The sequence below is a fragment of the Heterodontus francisci genome, chromosome 1, assembly GCF_036365525.1.
Source record: "Heterodontus francisci isolate sHetFra1 chromosome 1, sHetFra1.hap1, whole genome shotgun sequence".
NCBI classification, from domain to species: Eukaryota; Metazoa; Chordata; class Chondrichthyes; order Heterodontiformes; family Heterodontidae; genus Heterodontus; species Heterodontus francisci.
The window spans coordinates 24,054,036-24,069,498 of NC_090371.1; the positions used below are offsets into that span (position 1 = coordinate 24,054,036).

General features: G+C 43.3%; 1 protein-coding gene across 8 annotated transcripts in view; it reads right to left on the reverse strand.

Moving 5' to 3' along the window:
- Nucleotides 1-15,463, reverse strand: part of slc4a11 (solute carrier family 4 member 11) — a 268,474-nt gene that overhangs the window by 25,255 nt on the left and 227,756 nt on the right. For all 8 annotated transcript variants that reach the window (XM_068028726.1, XM_068028720.1, XM_068028725.1 and 5 more), the window contains 2 exons: nt 12,654-12,864; nt 1,511-1,617 (listed from right to left, as the gene is read on the reverse strand). In XM_068028726.1, the coding sequence (XP_067884827.1) occupies nt 1,511-1,617; nt 12,654-12,864 (318 nt within the window). The remainder of the gene's footprint in view (nt 1-1,510; nt 1,618-12,653; nt 12,865-15,463) is intronic.

Here is a 15,463-nt window from a genome sequence, read left to right on the forward strand (position 1 = left end):
GATGCACTGTAGCAACACACCAAGGCTCCTTAGAGAGCACCTTCCAAACCCATGACCTCTACCAACTAGAAGGACAAGGGCATCAAATGCATGGGAACACCACCACCTGCAAATTCTCCTCCAAGTAACACACCATCCTGACTTGGAACTACATCGCCGTTCCTTCACTGTTGCTGGGTCAAAATCCTGAACTCCCTTCCCAACAGTACTGTAGGCGTACCTACCTCACATGGACTGCAGCAGTTCAAGAAGGCAGCTTACCAACACCTTCTCAAGGACAATTAGGGATGGACAATAAATGCTGGTCTAGCCAGCAATGCCCACATCCCTTGAATGAATAAAAAAAAAATGGTTTTTACAACAATGATGGTTTCATGGCCATCATTAGATTAGCTTTTAATTCCAGATTTATTAATTGAATTCAAATTCCACCTTCTGCTGTGCTGGGATTCAAACCCATGTCTCCAGAGAAATACCGTGGATCTGTGGGCTACTAGTCCAGTGACATACTATTACCCCACGGCCACCCCTTGATTGCTCTATCCTTAGTTCTTTGTCTAAATCAATATTCATGGTTCAACTCTTGTGATTTCAAACAAACCCTGCATAGCTCTTCTATTGCTAAAGCTGGTTCAAAATTTGATTTCACCTTTTCTGCCAAATGGTTTCTTCCTCTCTCTACAGCACCACCCCACCTCCCCCGCCCCACCACCTTGCACCCCCCATCTAGAAAGTTCAAATTTATCCAAAATTGAATAAGCACTACCATATCTGAAGAGGTTCCACACATCTCTCTCTCTCCTCATGTCTTGGACAGATTACTAAAAGAAAAGCTCACTGATTAGATGATGCTTCACTCCCACCCTTCGCTCAACAATTGTAATATCGGGTAGGTGGGCGAAAGACATCAGTTCTTTGAACATCCTCTCTCTCTCATTCCTCCCAAGTTCTAATGCACAATTGTTCACCTAACACTTATATCAAGGTCTCTCCCACTCATCTTCTCCCTGGACCCCAAACTAATGAAGCTCTTCAACATCAATCTTCTTGAAGATAACAACCTTCATTTTTCTTTTATTCTTTCATAGGATGTGGGTGTCACTGGCAAGGCCTGCATTTGTTGCCCATCCCTAATTGCCCTTGACAGCTGAGTAGCTTGCTAGGCCATTTCAGAGGGCAGTTAAGTGCCAATCACATTGCAGTGGGTCTGGAGTTACATGAAGGCCAGACCAGGTAAGCACAGCAGATTTCCTTCCCTGAAGGACAGGAGTGAACCAGATGGGTTTTTATGACAATAATGCTTCAGCAATGGTACCTCACCAATAACTACTGCAAATAAATCAAATGCAATAATACAGCAAACTGTTTCTAGTCAGTAAGAATGAGAGTGAGAGAAAGCAGGCCAAGGCGGTGGAACCAGAGAGTGATTCAACTGAATGGAGCCAAGCTGAATAATCCCAGAGCAAAGCTAAAATAATACAGGCTTCATGAAGTAAAAGAATGAACATACCCTTTATATCTCTAAAAAGGAATGATCCCACAAATGAAAACACCACCACAGATATTGGCAAGGCACAATCAGACAGGGTTTCTCGGACCCTGGCATGCAGAAAAGGGCTGTAAAGAAAATACATTATTTTAAAAAGCACACCAGAGTGAAAGAAATGGACTTTTTTAAAAAAAACACAAATAAAGCAATAATGAATGTTTGCTGGGCTAGACTCAGCAAATCAGCCAAATCGTCTGGCAAGGTCATTCAAACTGGCACAGAGTCCACTGTTATTATTCAATAATACAGTAAATATTTAATGCATCATCTCTCAAGGCTAATTACCTGAACATTTCTATTAATTATACAGATTTCTTGCAGAAAATAACATTTAAGGATACAATATGGGAGTAATTTGAGACATGACATGCTAAGTGCTTGGGAGGAATGGGTGACTTTGGATTCACGGTTCCCTCGGACTCTATTGTAAACTAATCCTAGCAATTAAACTAGTCGACAGCAATTTTATCACCACTGTACCTTGGATGGCTGAAGGCAAACCAGATGGATCTTAGAAATTGTTAGATGGTAAAAGACCGCGGCACCTAATTGACATCACCACAACAATTTAGTGTTTAAGTGTCTTCTCGGTCAGCTATGTGCAAATGAAATCGCATTGCTCACTCAGACGTGATCAGAGACCAGTTTTCACTTGATTTTTGTTTCTCATTTTAACCACACATCATTCACCACCCACTCCACCCCCACTTTTCATCAGTGATGATCACTTCCACCAACTTTCAGCTGGACGAGCAGTCAAATGACTCCTGAGTTACCAAACTATGGGCAAACCAATTAGGTGCAGGATTAGAGAAGTGACTCAATGGGCAAAAAATTAGTCTTGGTTCCAGTAATAATAATGGTTGGGAAGGACCAAAATGCAAGACAGTTAGTAGAATCACAGCATCCTATCCAGTGCTGATAAATCATAGAATCATACAGCACAGAACAAGGCCATTTGGTCCATCGTACCTGTGCTAGACCTATCCAATTAATCTCACTCCCTTGCTCTTTCCTCACAGCCCTTATTTTTCTTCCCTTCATATAATTCTCTTTTGAATGTTACAATTGAATCTGCTTCCACCACCCACTCAGGCAGTGCCTTCCAGTTCATAACTCACTGCATAAGAAAAATGTTTCATGTTGCCTCTAGTTCTTTTGCCAGGCACCTTAAATCTATGTTCTCTGGTTACTGACCCTTCTGCCACTGGGAATAGTTTCTCCATACTTAGTCAATCAAAAGTCATGATTTTGATCATCACCATCAGATCTCCTCATAACCTTTTCTGCTCAAAAAGAGAACAACCTAGCATTTCCAGTCTCCTCATAACTAAAGTCACTCATCCCTGGTACTATTCTATTGAATCTCTTCTGCATCTTCTCCAAAGCCTTGGCATCTTTTCTCAAAGAATTGACCACAATAGTCTAGTTAAGGACTAAACAACAACTTAAAAAAAAAGGCTTAGCATAACTTTGTTCCTTTTGTAAAATAAAAAAGGTAAAGTATTAAATAAATTATTCAAACTTAAAGAGGATAAAAACCCTCGTCGAGATGGATTATAGCTATGTATTTGTAAGGAATCTAAGGTAGAGGCATTAGTACATGCTCAGCTTAACATTGGAGGTAGGAAAAATAATGGAGTCCTATTAAAAGGAGAAAATAAAAGAACATCTTGAAACTGAAAGTATAATAATGAATAGCCAGTATTGATTTCAAAAAGACAAACCTTGCTTGACCAACCTCAAATTTGTTAAAAGAGCTAACAGACAGTAGATAAGGGAATATAGTAGAAAAAGCAGCAGCTTTTTCGGGAGCAGAGAGTGAGCGAGTGAGCAGCTGGGAAGGTCAGTTTGAAAGTAAATTTAATTTCCTTTGGTTTTTCGGCGGAGGCCAGGGGGCTGCTGGGTAAGTAAAACACTATATATTTGGGCGGTTTAAAATAACTTTCCTTTCATTGCAGCAGCTTTTTCGGGAGCAGAGAGTGAGCGAGTGAGCAGCTGGGAAGGTCAGTTTGAAAGTAAATTTAATTTCCTTTTGTTTTTCGGCGGAGGCCAGGGGGCTGCTGGGTAAGTAAAACACTATATATTTGGGCGGTTTAAAATAACTTTCCTTTCATTGCAGCAGCTTTTTCGGGAGCAGAGAGTGAGCGAGTGAGCAGCTGGGAAGGTCAGTTTGAAAGTAAATTTAATTTCCTTTTGTTTTTCGGCGGAGGCCAGGGGGCTGCTGGGTAAGTAAAACACTATATATTTGGGCGGTTTAAAATAACTTTCCTTTCATTGCAGCAGCTTTTTCGGGAGCAGAGAGTGAGCGAGTGAGCAGCTGGGAAGGTCAGTTTGAAAGTAAATTTAATTTCCTTTTGTTTTTCGGCGGAGGCCAGGGGGCTGCTGGGTAAGTAAAACACTATATATTTGGGCGGTTTAAAATAACTTTCCTTTCATTGCAGCAGCTTTTTCGGGAGCAGAGAGTGAGCGAGTGAGCAGCTGGGAAGGTCAGTTTGAAAGTAAATTTAATTTCCTTTTGTTTTTCGGCGGAGGCCAGGGGGCTGCTGGGTAAGTAAAACACTATATATTTGGGCGGTTTAAAATAACTTTCCTTTCATTGCAGCAGCTTTTTCGGGAGCAGAGAGTGAGCGAGTGAGCAGCTGGGAAGGTCAGTTTGAAAGTAAATTTAATTTCCTTTTGTTTTTCGGCGGAGGCCAGGGGGCTGCTGGGTAAGTAAAACACTATATATTTGGGCGGTTTAAAATAACTTTCCTTTCATTGCAGCAGCTTTTTCGGGAGCAGAGAGTGAGCGAGTGAGCAGCTGGGAAGGTCAGTTTGAAAGTAAATTTAATTTCCTTTGGTTTTTCGGCGGAGGCCAGGGGGCTGCTGGGTAAGTAAAACACTATATATTTGGGCGGTTTAAAATAACTTTCCTTTCATTGCAGCAGCTTTTTCGGGAGCAGAGAGTGAGCGAGTGAGCAGCAGGGAAGGTCAGTTTGAAAGTAAATTTAATTTCCTTTTGTTTTTCGGCGGAGGCCAGGGGGCTGCTGGGTAAGTAAAACACTATATATTTGGGCGGTTTAAAATAACTTTCCTTTCATTGCAGCAGCTTTTTCGGGAGCAGAGAGTGAGCGAGTGAGCAGCTGGGAAGGTCAGTTTGAAAGTAAATTTAATTTCCTTTTGTTTTTCGGCGGAGGCCAGGGGGCTGCTGGGTAAGTAAAACACTATATATTTGGGCGGTTTAAAATAACTTTCCTTTCATTGCAGCAGCTTTTTCGGGAGCAGAGAGTGAGCGAGTGAGCAGCTGGGAAGGTCAGTTTGAAAGTAAATTTAATTTCCTTTTGTTTTTCGGCGGAGGCCAGGGGGCTGCTGGGTAAGTAAAACACTATATATTTGGGCGGTTTAAAATAACTTTCCTTTCATTGCAGCAGCTTTTTCGGGAGCAGAGAGTGAGCGAGTGAGCAGCTGGGAAGGTCAGTTTGAAAGTAAATTTAATTTCCTTTTGTTTTTCGGCGGAGGCCAGGGGGCTGCTGGGTAAGTAAAACACTATATATTTGGGCGGTTTAAAATAACTTTCCTTTCATTGCAGCAGCTTTTTCGGGAGCAGAGAGTGAGCGAGTGAGCAGCTGGGAAGGTCAGTTTGAAAGTAAATTTAATTTCCTTTTGTTTTTCGGCGGAGGCCAGGGGGCTGCTGGGTAAGTAAAACACTATATATTTGGGCGGTTTAAAATAACTTTCCTTTCATTGCAGCAGCTTTTTCGGGAGCAGAGAGTGAGCGAGTGAGCAGCTGGGAAGGTCAGTTTGAAAGTAAATTTAATTTCCTTTGGTTTTTCGGCGGAGGCCAGGGGGCTGCTGGGTAAGTAAAACACTATATATTTGGGCGGTTTAAAATAACTTTCCTTTCATTGCAGCAGCTTTTTCGGGAGCAGAGAGTGAGCGAGTGAGCAGCTGGGAAGGTCAGTTTGAAAGTAAATTTAATTTCCTTTTGTTTTTCGGCGGAGGCCAGGGGGCTGCTGGGTAAGTAAAACACTATATATTTGGGCGGTTTAAAATAACTTTCCTTTCATTGCAGCAGCTTTTTCGGGAGCAGAGAGTGAGCGAGTGAGCAGCTGGGAAGGTCAGTTTGAAAGTAAATTTAATTTCCTTTTGTTTTTCGGCGGAGGCCAGGGGGCTGCTGGGTAAGTAAAACACTATATATTTGGGCGGTTTCTGAACCCGAGACACCACACTTGTTGTGTCTCCCACCCGCCCTCCTCCTCTAACCAAAAAAAAAAAGGACTCGGTGGGGTGTTTATAAGGTAAGGCTTTTTCGATTTCTCTGGTTTTATTGTGATTGGTAAAAACTTTTCGTTCCTTTTTCATTTAACTAAGTTAAGCTTAAGATTAAAAATGGCAGGAGATCTCAGACCCGTGTCATGCTCCTCTTGCTCAATGTGGGAGCTCAGGGACACGGCTGATGTCCCTGACTCCTTCACGTGCAGGAAGTGTGTCCAACTGCAGCTCTTGTTAGACCGCATGACGGCTCTCGAGCTGCGGATGGACTCACTTTGGAGCATGCGCGATGCTGATGAGGTCGTGGATAGCACGTTTAGTGAATTGGTCACACCGCAGATTAGGATTGCTGAGGGAGAAAGGGAATGGGTGACCAAAAGGCAGAGAAAGAACAGGAAGGCAGCGCAGGAGTCCCCTGCGGTCATCTCCCTCCAAAACAAGTATACCGTTTTGGATACTGTTGGGGGAGATGGCTCACCAGGGGAAGGCAGCAGTAGCCAGGTCCATGGCACCGTGGCTGGCTCTGCTGTTCAGAAGGACGGGAAAAAGAGAGTGGAAGGGCTATAGTCGTAGGGGATTCGATTGTAAGGGGAGTAGATAGGCGGTTCTGTGGTCGAAAACGAGGCTCCAAAATGGTATGTTGCCTCCCAGGTGCACGGGTCAGGGATATCTCAGATTGGCTGCAGAACATTCTAAAGGGGGAGGGTGAACAGCCAGTTGTCATTGTGCACATAGGCACTAATGATATAGGTAAAAAACGGGATGAGGTCCTACAAGCAGAGTTTAGGGAGTTAGGAGCCAAGTTAAAAAGTAGGACCTCAAAGGTAGTAATCTCAGGATTACTACCAGTGCCACGTGATAGTCAGAGTAAAAATGAAAGAATAGTCAGGATGAATGCGTGGCTTGAGAGATGGTGCAGGAAGGAGGGGTTCAGATTTTTGGGACTTTGGGACCGGTTCTGGGGGAGGTGGGACTATTACAAATTGGACGGTCTACACCTGGGCCGGACTGGAACCAATGTCCTTGGAGGTGCTTTTGCTAACGCTGTTGGGGAGGGTTTAAACTAATGTGGCAGGGGGATGGGAACCAATTGAGGTCAGTTGACAGTAAGGAGGTAGTAACAAAAGCCTGTAAGGAACTAGATAATGAAGTCAGTGTGACTAAGGGGAAGAACAGGCAGGGAGCAGATGATGAATATAAAGGGACTGGTGGTCTGAGGTGCATTTGTTTTAATGCAAGAAGTGTAGTAGGTAAGGCAGATGAACTTAGGGCTTGGATTAGTACCTGGGAGTATGATGTTATTGCTATTACTGAGACTTGGTTGAGGGAAGGGCATGATTGGCAACTAAATATCCCAGGATATCGATGCTTCAGGCGGGATAGAGAGGGAGGTAAAAGGGGTGGAGGAGTTGCATTACTGGTCAAAGAGGATATCACAGCTGTGCTGAAGGAGGGCACTATTGAGGACTCGAGCAGTGAGCCAATATGGACAGAACTCAGAAATAGGAAGGGTGCGGTAACAATGTTGGGGCTGTACTACAGGCCTCCCAACAGCGAGCGTGAGATAGAGGTACAAATATGTAAACAGATTATGGAAAGATGTAGGAGCAACAGGGTGGTGGTGATAGGAGATTTTAATTTTCCCAACATTGACTGGGATTCGCTGAGTGTTAGAGGTCCAGATGGAGCAGAATTTGTAAGGAGCATCCAGGAAGGTTTTCTAGAGCAGTATGTAAATAGTCCAACTCGGGAAGGGGCCATACTGGACCTGGTGTTGGGGAATGAGCCCGGCCAGGTTGTTGAAGTTTCAGTAGGGGACTACTTTGGGAATAGTGATCACAATTCCGTAAGCTTTAAAATACTCATGGACAAAGACGAGAGTGGTCCTAAAGGAAGAGTGCTAAATTGGGGGAAGGCCAACTATACCAAAATTCGGCAGGAGCTGGGAAATGTAGATTGGGAGCAGCTGTTTGAAGGTAAATCCACATGTGATATGTGGGAGGCTTTTAAAGAGAGGTTGATTAGCGTGCAGGAGAGACATGTTCCTCTGAAAATGAGGGATAGAAATGGCAAGATTAGGGAACCATGGATGACAGGTGAAATTGTGAAACTAGCTAAGAGGAAAAAGGAAGCATACATAAGGTGTAGGCGGCTGATGAAAGACGAAGCTTTGAAAGAATATCGGGAATGTAGGACCAATCTGAAACGAGGAATTAAGAGGGCTAAAAGGGGTCATGAAATATCTTTAGCAAACAGGGTTAAGGAAAATCCCAAAGCCTTTTATTCATATATAAGGAGAAAGAGGGTAACTAGAGAAAGGATGGGCCCACTAAAGGACAAAGGAGGAATGTTATGCTTGGACTCAGAGAAAATGGGTGAGATTCTAAACGAGTACTTTGCATCGGTATTCACCGAGGAGAGGGACATGACGGATGTTGAGGTTAGGAACAGATGTTTGATTACTCTAGGTCAAGTCGGCATAAGGAGGGAGGAAGTGTTGGGTATTCTAAAGGGCATTAAGGTGGACAAGTCCCCAGGTCCGGATGGGATCTATCCCAGGTTACTGAGGGAAGCGAGAGAGGAAATAGCTGGGGCCTTAACAGATATCTTTGCAGCATCCTTAAACACGGGTGAGGTCCCGGAGGACTGGAGAATTGCTAATGTTGTCCCCTTGTTTAAGAAGGGTAGCAGGGATAATCCAGGAAATTATAGACCGGTGAGCCTGACGTCAGTGGTAGGGAAGCTGCTGGAGAAGATACTGAGGGATAGGATCTATTCCCATTTGGAAGAAAATGGGCTCATCAGTGATAGGCAACATGGTTTTGTGCAGGGAAGGTCATGTCTTACCAACTTAATAGAATTCTTTGAGGAAGTGACAAAGTTGATTGATGAGGGAAGGGCTGTCGATGTCATATACATGGACTTCAGTAAGGCGTTTGATAAGGTTCCCCATGGCAGGCTGATGGAGAAAGTGAAGGCGCTTGGGGTCCAAGGTGTACTAGCTAGATGGATAAAGAACTGGCTGGGCAAAAGGAGACAGAGAGTAGCAGTAGAGGGGAGTTTCTCAAAATGGAGACGTGTGACCAGTGGTGTTCCACAGGGATCCGTGCTGGGACCACTGTTGTTTGTGATATACATTAATGATTTGGAGGAAAGTATAGGTGGACTGATTAGCAAGTTTGCAGACGACACTAAGATTGGTGGAGTAGCAGATAGTGAAGGGGACTGTCAGAGAATACAGCAGAATATAGATAGATTAGAGAGTTGGGCAGAGAAATGGCAGATGGAGTTCAATCAGGGCAAATGCGAGGTGATGCATTTTGGAAGATCCAATTCAAGAGTGAACTATACAGTAAATGGAAAAGTCCTGGGGAAAATTGATGTCCAGAGAGATTTGGGTGTTCAGGTCCACTGTTCCCTGAAGGTGGCAACGCAGGTAAATAGAGTGGTCAAGAAGGCATACGGCATGCTTTCCTTCATCGGACGGGGCATTGAGTACAAGAGTTGGCAGGTCATGTTACAGTTGTATAGGACTTTGGTTCGGCCACATTTGGAATACTGCGTACAGTTCTGGTCGCCACATTATCAAAAGGATGTGGATGCTTTGGAGAGGGTGCAGAGGAGGTTCACCAGGATGTTGCCTGGTATGGAGGGCGCTAGCTATGAAGAGAGGTTGAGTAGATTAGGATTATTTTCATTAGAAAGACGGAGGTTGAGGGGGGACCTGATTGAGGTGTACAAAATCATGAGGTATAGACAGGGTGGACAGCAAGAGGCTTTCTCCCAGAGTGGGGGTTTCAATTACTAGAGGACACGAGTTCAAAGTGAAAGGGGAAAAGTTTAGGGGGGATACGCGTGGAAAGTTCTTTCCGCAGAGGGTGGTGGGCACCTGGAACGCATTGCCAGCGGAGGTGGTAGACGCGGGCACGATGGAGTCTTTTAAGATGTATCTAGACAGATACATGAATGGGCAGGAAGAAAAGAGATACAGAACCTTAGAAAATAGGCGACATGTTTAGAGAGAGGATCTGGATCGGCGCAGGCTTGGAGGGCCGAAGGGCCTGTTCCTGTGCTGTAATTATCTTTGTTCTTTGTTCTTAATTTATCTGGACTTTCAAAAGGCCTCTGATAAGGTACCACATAATAGACTGATGAATAAGGTCAAAGAATAGAGAGTCAGGGGACAAGTAGCAGAATGGATAGCTTCAAGAATGGACGGCTTCAAGGCAGACAGCAGACAGTAGGGGTAGGGTAATTATTCAGAGTGCCAGAAGGTAAGAAGTGTTGTTACACAAGTATCAGCTCTGGGACAACTCATTCATAGTTTACATTAATAATTTAAACCAGATGACATCAAATTGAGGGGAGATAGTCAATACTGAGAAAGACTGCAATAAATTACAAGATTAACAAACTTACAGAATGGGCATATAATTGGCAAATGAATTTCAACTTGGATAAATTAGATATATTTTTGCAAGGAATATTATCTGTAAAAGAAGAATCTAAACAGAGTAGAAGAGCAAAGATATCTGGGAATACTACATACAAATTAGGAGCAGGAGTAGGCCACTCGGCCCCTCAAGCCTGCTCTGCCATTCAACAAGATCATGGCTGATCTGATTGTAACCTCAACTCCACATTCCGGCAAACCCCCGATAATGTTTCACCCCTTGCTTATCAAGGATCTTTCTACGTCTGCATTTAAAATGTTCAAAGACTCTGCCTTTTGAGGAAGAGTGTTCCAAAGACTCACGACCATCAGAGAAAAAATTTCTCCTCATCTCTGTCTTAAATGGGCGACCCTTAGTTCTAGATCCTCCCACAAGAGGGAAGCATCCTTTGCACATCTACCCTGTCAAGACCCTTCAGGATCTTATATGTCATCACTTACTCTCCTAAACTCCAGTGGATACAAGCCTAGCTTGTCCAACATTTCCTCATAAGACAACCTGCCCATTCCAGGCATTCGTCGAGTAAAACTTTTCTGAACTGCTTCCAATGCATTTACTTCCATCCTTAAATAAGGAGACAAATACTGTACACAGTACTCCAGATGTGGTCTCACCAGTGCTGAAGCATAACCTCCCTACTTTTGTCTTCAATCCCCCTCACAATAAACAATAACATTCTCTTTGCTTTCCTAATTACTTGCTGTACCTGCATACTAACCTTTTGCGATTCATGCACCAGGACACCCAGATCCCTCTGCAATCGCTCACCATTTTGATAATATGCTTCTTTTTTATTCTTCCTGCCAAAATGGACAATTTCACATTTTTCCACACTACACTCATTTGCCAGATCTTTGTCCACTCACTTAACCTATCTACCTCCCTTTGTAGCCTCCTTATGTCCTCTTCACAACTTATTTTCCTATCTATCTTTGTGTCATCAGCAAATTTAGCAACAATACCTTTGGTCCCTTCATCCAAGTCATAAAATACAAACACAGAAATTACTAAAAGTCTTGACACACATCAACTTCTTTGGCCTCCTTGTCTTAAGAGACAATGGGTAAGTGCCTGGAGGTGGTTAGTGGTTTGTGAAGCAGCACCTGGAGTGGCTATAAAGGCCAATTCTAGAGTGACAGACTCTTTCACAGGTGCTGCAGATAAAATTGGTTGTCGGGGCTGTTACACAGTTGGTTCTCTCCTTGCGCTTCTGTCTTTTTTCCTGCCAACTGCCAAGTCTCTTCGACTTGCCACGCTTTAGCCCCGCCTTTATGGTTGCCCACCAGCTCTGGCGATCGCTGGCAACTGACTCCCACGATTTGTGATCAATGTCACAGGACACACATCAACAAGGCCATAGAAAAAAGCAAAACAAGCACTCAGGTTTATTTCTAGAGGGAGAGAATTGAAAGGCAAAGAAATTATGCTAAAATGAACGAACCTTGGCTGGATCACACTTGGCCTACTGCGTACATTTCTAGTCACATAATAAAAGAGACACTGGAGAGCGTGTGATGAAGATTAGAAGAATGATACCAGAAATGAGGGGGGGGGGGGTATACCTAATAGAAGAGGATGAACAGGTAGTTTTTTTTCTCTCTTGAAAGGAGAAGGGGTGACCTCACAGAGGTCTTTAAAATAGTTTAAGTTTTTGATAGAGCAGACACAGAGTATAATACCACTTGTGGGTAAGAGAAAAAAACTCGAGACAGCAATATAAGATAGTCACCAAGAAATCAAATTGGAAATTCTGAAGAATTTTTTTTACCCAGTGAGTGCTGAGAATGTGAACCTTGGTACCACAGGAAGTAATTGAAGTGAATAGAATAGATGCATTAAGGGAAGGCTAGATAAGCATGAGAGTGAAGGGAATAGAGTGCTACAAATGATAGATTTAGATTAAGATAGATGGGAGGAGGCTCAAGTGGAGCATAAATCCTAGATTGATTGGGCCGAATGGCCTGTTTCTGCGCTACATATCCTATGTAAACTTTTATTAATAGAAAGTTATAAAAACAGCCTTCTCTTCCTATCTGCAACCTTTAAAGATTTGTATACATACACCCTCCAGGTCTCTCTGTCCCTGTATTCTGAATGTTACCACAAAGCACTGTGGTGCGACTTAACTCAACTAAAAAACCTGACTGCATCAGAAAGTATTTTTTAAATGAAATGCAAATGGAGATTTTTTTTTTCCTCTTTTAAAACCATGCCACAATTTTTAAATATGGTGCTGTTCCTGTCTGCCTGTTGTCTGTAACCATGGTGATAGGCTATACTATGATGGGTCAATCTACCCGGCCAGGAGAGGAGTCTAGCTGGAGTGAGGGTGCACAAGCTGACTGAAACCACCTTGGAGACAATCTATCTGAATTAGTGAGCCTTGTGGAAAATACCTTTTCTTGAACTGAAACAAGGTGTACCCCAACCATAGGGTGCCGAGCATCAGCAGCAAACTGAGGACAGCAGTGTCTCGCCCACAGGAGTGAGCCCCGCCAGGATCTGTAGCATTGATCTCAGGGCTGGCATTAAAAGTAGAGCCAAGCTCCTCACTCCATCCCAGATAATTCGTCTGTATTTTAGGACAGAAGTAATAACTCTGAAAAACTAAGAGGAAAGGGAAAAAAAAAGTCAAAGCAACATCGTAAGATTTTCTTTGAAGAACCCCATTCAAATGTATTATTTTACAACCTGTATTTATATAGCACCTTTAACGTAATACAATGTCCCAAGATGCTTCTCAGAAGCGTCATACAGAAAAATTCGACACCGAGCCGCGTAAGCAGATATTCGGGCAGATGTTGAGTGCTTGGTCAAAGAGGTAGGTTTTAAGGAATGTCTTAAAAGGATAAGAGTTAGAGAATTCCAGAGCTTAGGGTCTTGGCAGCTGAAGGGTAGCTGCCATTGCTGGAGCAATGAAAAACAAGAGACCAGAATTGGAGGAGGATTGTGGGACTGGAGGAGGTTACAGAGATAGGGAGGGGTGAGGTCATGGAGAGATCTGAAAACAAGGATGAGAATTTTAAAAATAAAAGAGGCATTGCTTGACCAGAAGCCAAGATAGATCAGTGAGCACAGGGGTGATGGGTGAACAGGACTTGGTGTAAGGACACAGGCAGCAGAGTTTTGGATGACAAGTTTACTCTGGGTAGGATATGCGAGACCAGCCAAGAATTCATTGGAATGGTTAAGCCTACAGGTAACAAAGGCATGGATGAGTGTTTCAGTGACAGATGAGCTGAGATGGGACAGAGTCGGGCAATGTTAGAGTTGAAATAGGCAGATTAGGGATGGCATGGATATATGTGATTGGAAGCTCATGCTCATTCCAGGGTCAAATCTGACACAAGGTTGCAAACCGCCTGTTGCAGCCTCAGATAGTTGCCAGAGAGGGGAATGGAGTAGGCAGCTAGGCAATGGATTTTGTAATGGGGACTGAAGGCAATGATTTTGGTCTTGCCAAAATTTTACTGTAAGTAGTAACTTTTAAGTGCCAAGGTCTACAACAGAGAAGACAAGATGAAATAATGGTTAGGTAATACCAAGCTTGGTTTTTAAAAGCCAGTAAAGTTCAGACAGAAAGGAAGACCATGGCAGATAAGGTGTTCCACAGTTTTGATTTGTCGAGAAAGAATGAGACGGAGATCAATCTGGATTTCAATGGACTGAGGGTTCAAGTGAAAGGAACACAGATGGTGTGGGGTTGGCACATTGTAATTTAGCAGGAAAGATCAGGAGCAGTGACCATAATGGCATTAATAAGTTGGGCAAGAATGGTCACCAGAGAGAGCAGAGGTTTGGCAAGACTCATCAATCAGAAATGAGCTTTTTTGTGAACAGGAGATTAAGAAGGGCATGAGAATAGCCTCTTTAAATATGGGAGGAGTCAAGTCTTGAGCAAACTTGGGCTTTACAGAGTTAAGAATTGCTGACTGGGAAAAAGCAGCATAAAAGGAGAAACTACACTTCTGAAAGGCAATACTGAGGCCATGTGGGTGAATGGATGAAAAGACTAAATAATTTGGAGCCTAAAGAGAAGAATGGTAGCAGTTCGAAACTCAGCAGTGACGTCAAGGTGAATCTCCTCAGAATCCAGAAAGCAAGTTCTCGAAGATTACACGCTAGCTGGTTTAAAATCTTCACACATAGTACATCTCTCATTCATGAAGCACAATGCAAAACAAAAACTGTTAATTAGAAGCCAGTGTGTCTGTCATCAACTTTTGAGGGTTTAGCCTTTAGTTAAATGTCTGACTACAAAGCTCCTTGGTATAACAATCATCTTTTCCATTAAGTCTGTATGAACTAGAACCTTCTATTGGCAGCCTGGTCTCACTCCAGAGACTTCAGCACAAAATCTAGGCTCACACACTCAGCGCAGTATTGAAGGAGTGCTGCACCGTTCAGGGTGCCGTCTTTCGAATGAGACATTATAACAAGGCCCCGTCTGCCCTCTCAAAAGGGTGGAAAAGATCTCAGCGCTATTTCGAAGAAAAGGAGGGGAGTTCTTCCCAGTTTCCTGGCCAATATTTATGCCTCTATCAACATCACTAAAACAGATGATTTAGTCATCACATTGCTGTTTGAGAGAGCAACGTGCTCCTGGGGGCAGGGGTGGGGGGTTGGTGGTGGTGGTGGTGGGGGGTTGGTGGTGGTGGTGGTGGTGGTGGTGGGGGAGGGATGTGTGCAAATTGCCTGCTTTGTATCCTGGATTACAATAGCGACTAGATTACAAAGGTAGTTCATTAGCTGTAAAGTGCTTTGGATCACTGATGTTGTGAAAGGCACGTAATAAATGCGAATTCTCTCTTATGTTCAGATTTGGCATCAGCTGGAGATACTTACTCAAGGTTAAGAACTTCAGAGTTTGGAGGCAGGTGAAGAGGGGAATTAGAACAAGAACTTTAGTAACAGCAAAAGACCATTAAGTACCCTACATGCATCCTTTCCTACCAACCTGCCCTGCTCACAATCCCTTCACTGCCCAGAAATATTTCAGTACCTTTTTATACCAATTTGTACTGAATACTTCAACATTCTTTATTGGTCAATTATACAAGCTCATGAAATCTGTTATGATAAAATTCTATTCAAACCTCATTTTACAATTTTTGAAAACTTGCCTCTTCTGGTTTTGAATCCCTCATGGACAGAAATAGTTAACTTCTTCAGTCCCCTCTGTAATTTTCATAACTTCAATTAGGTC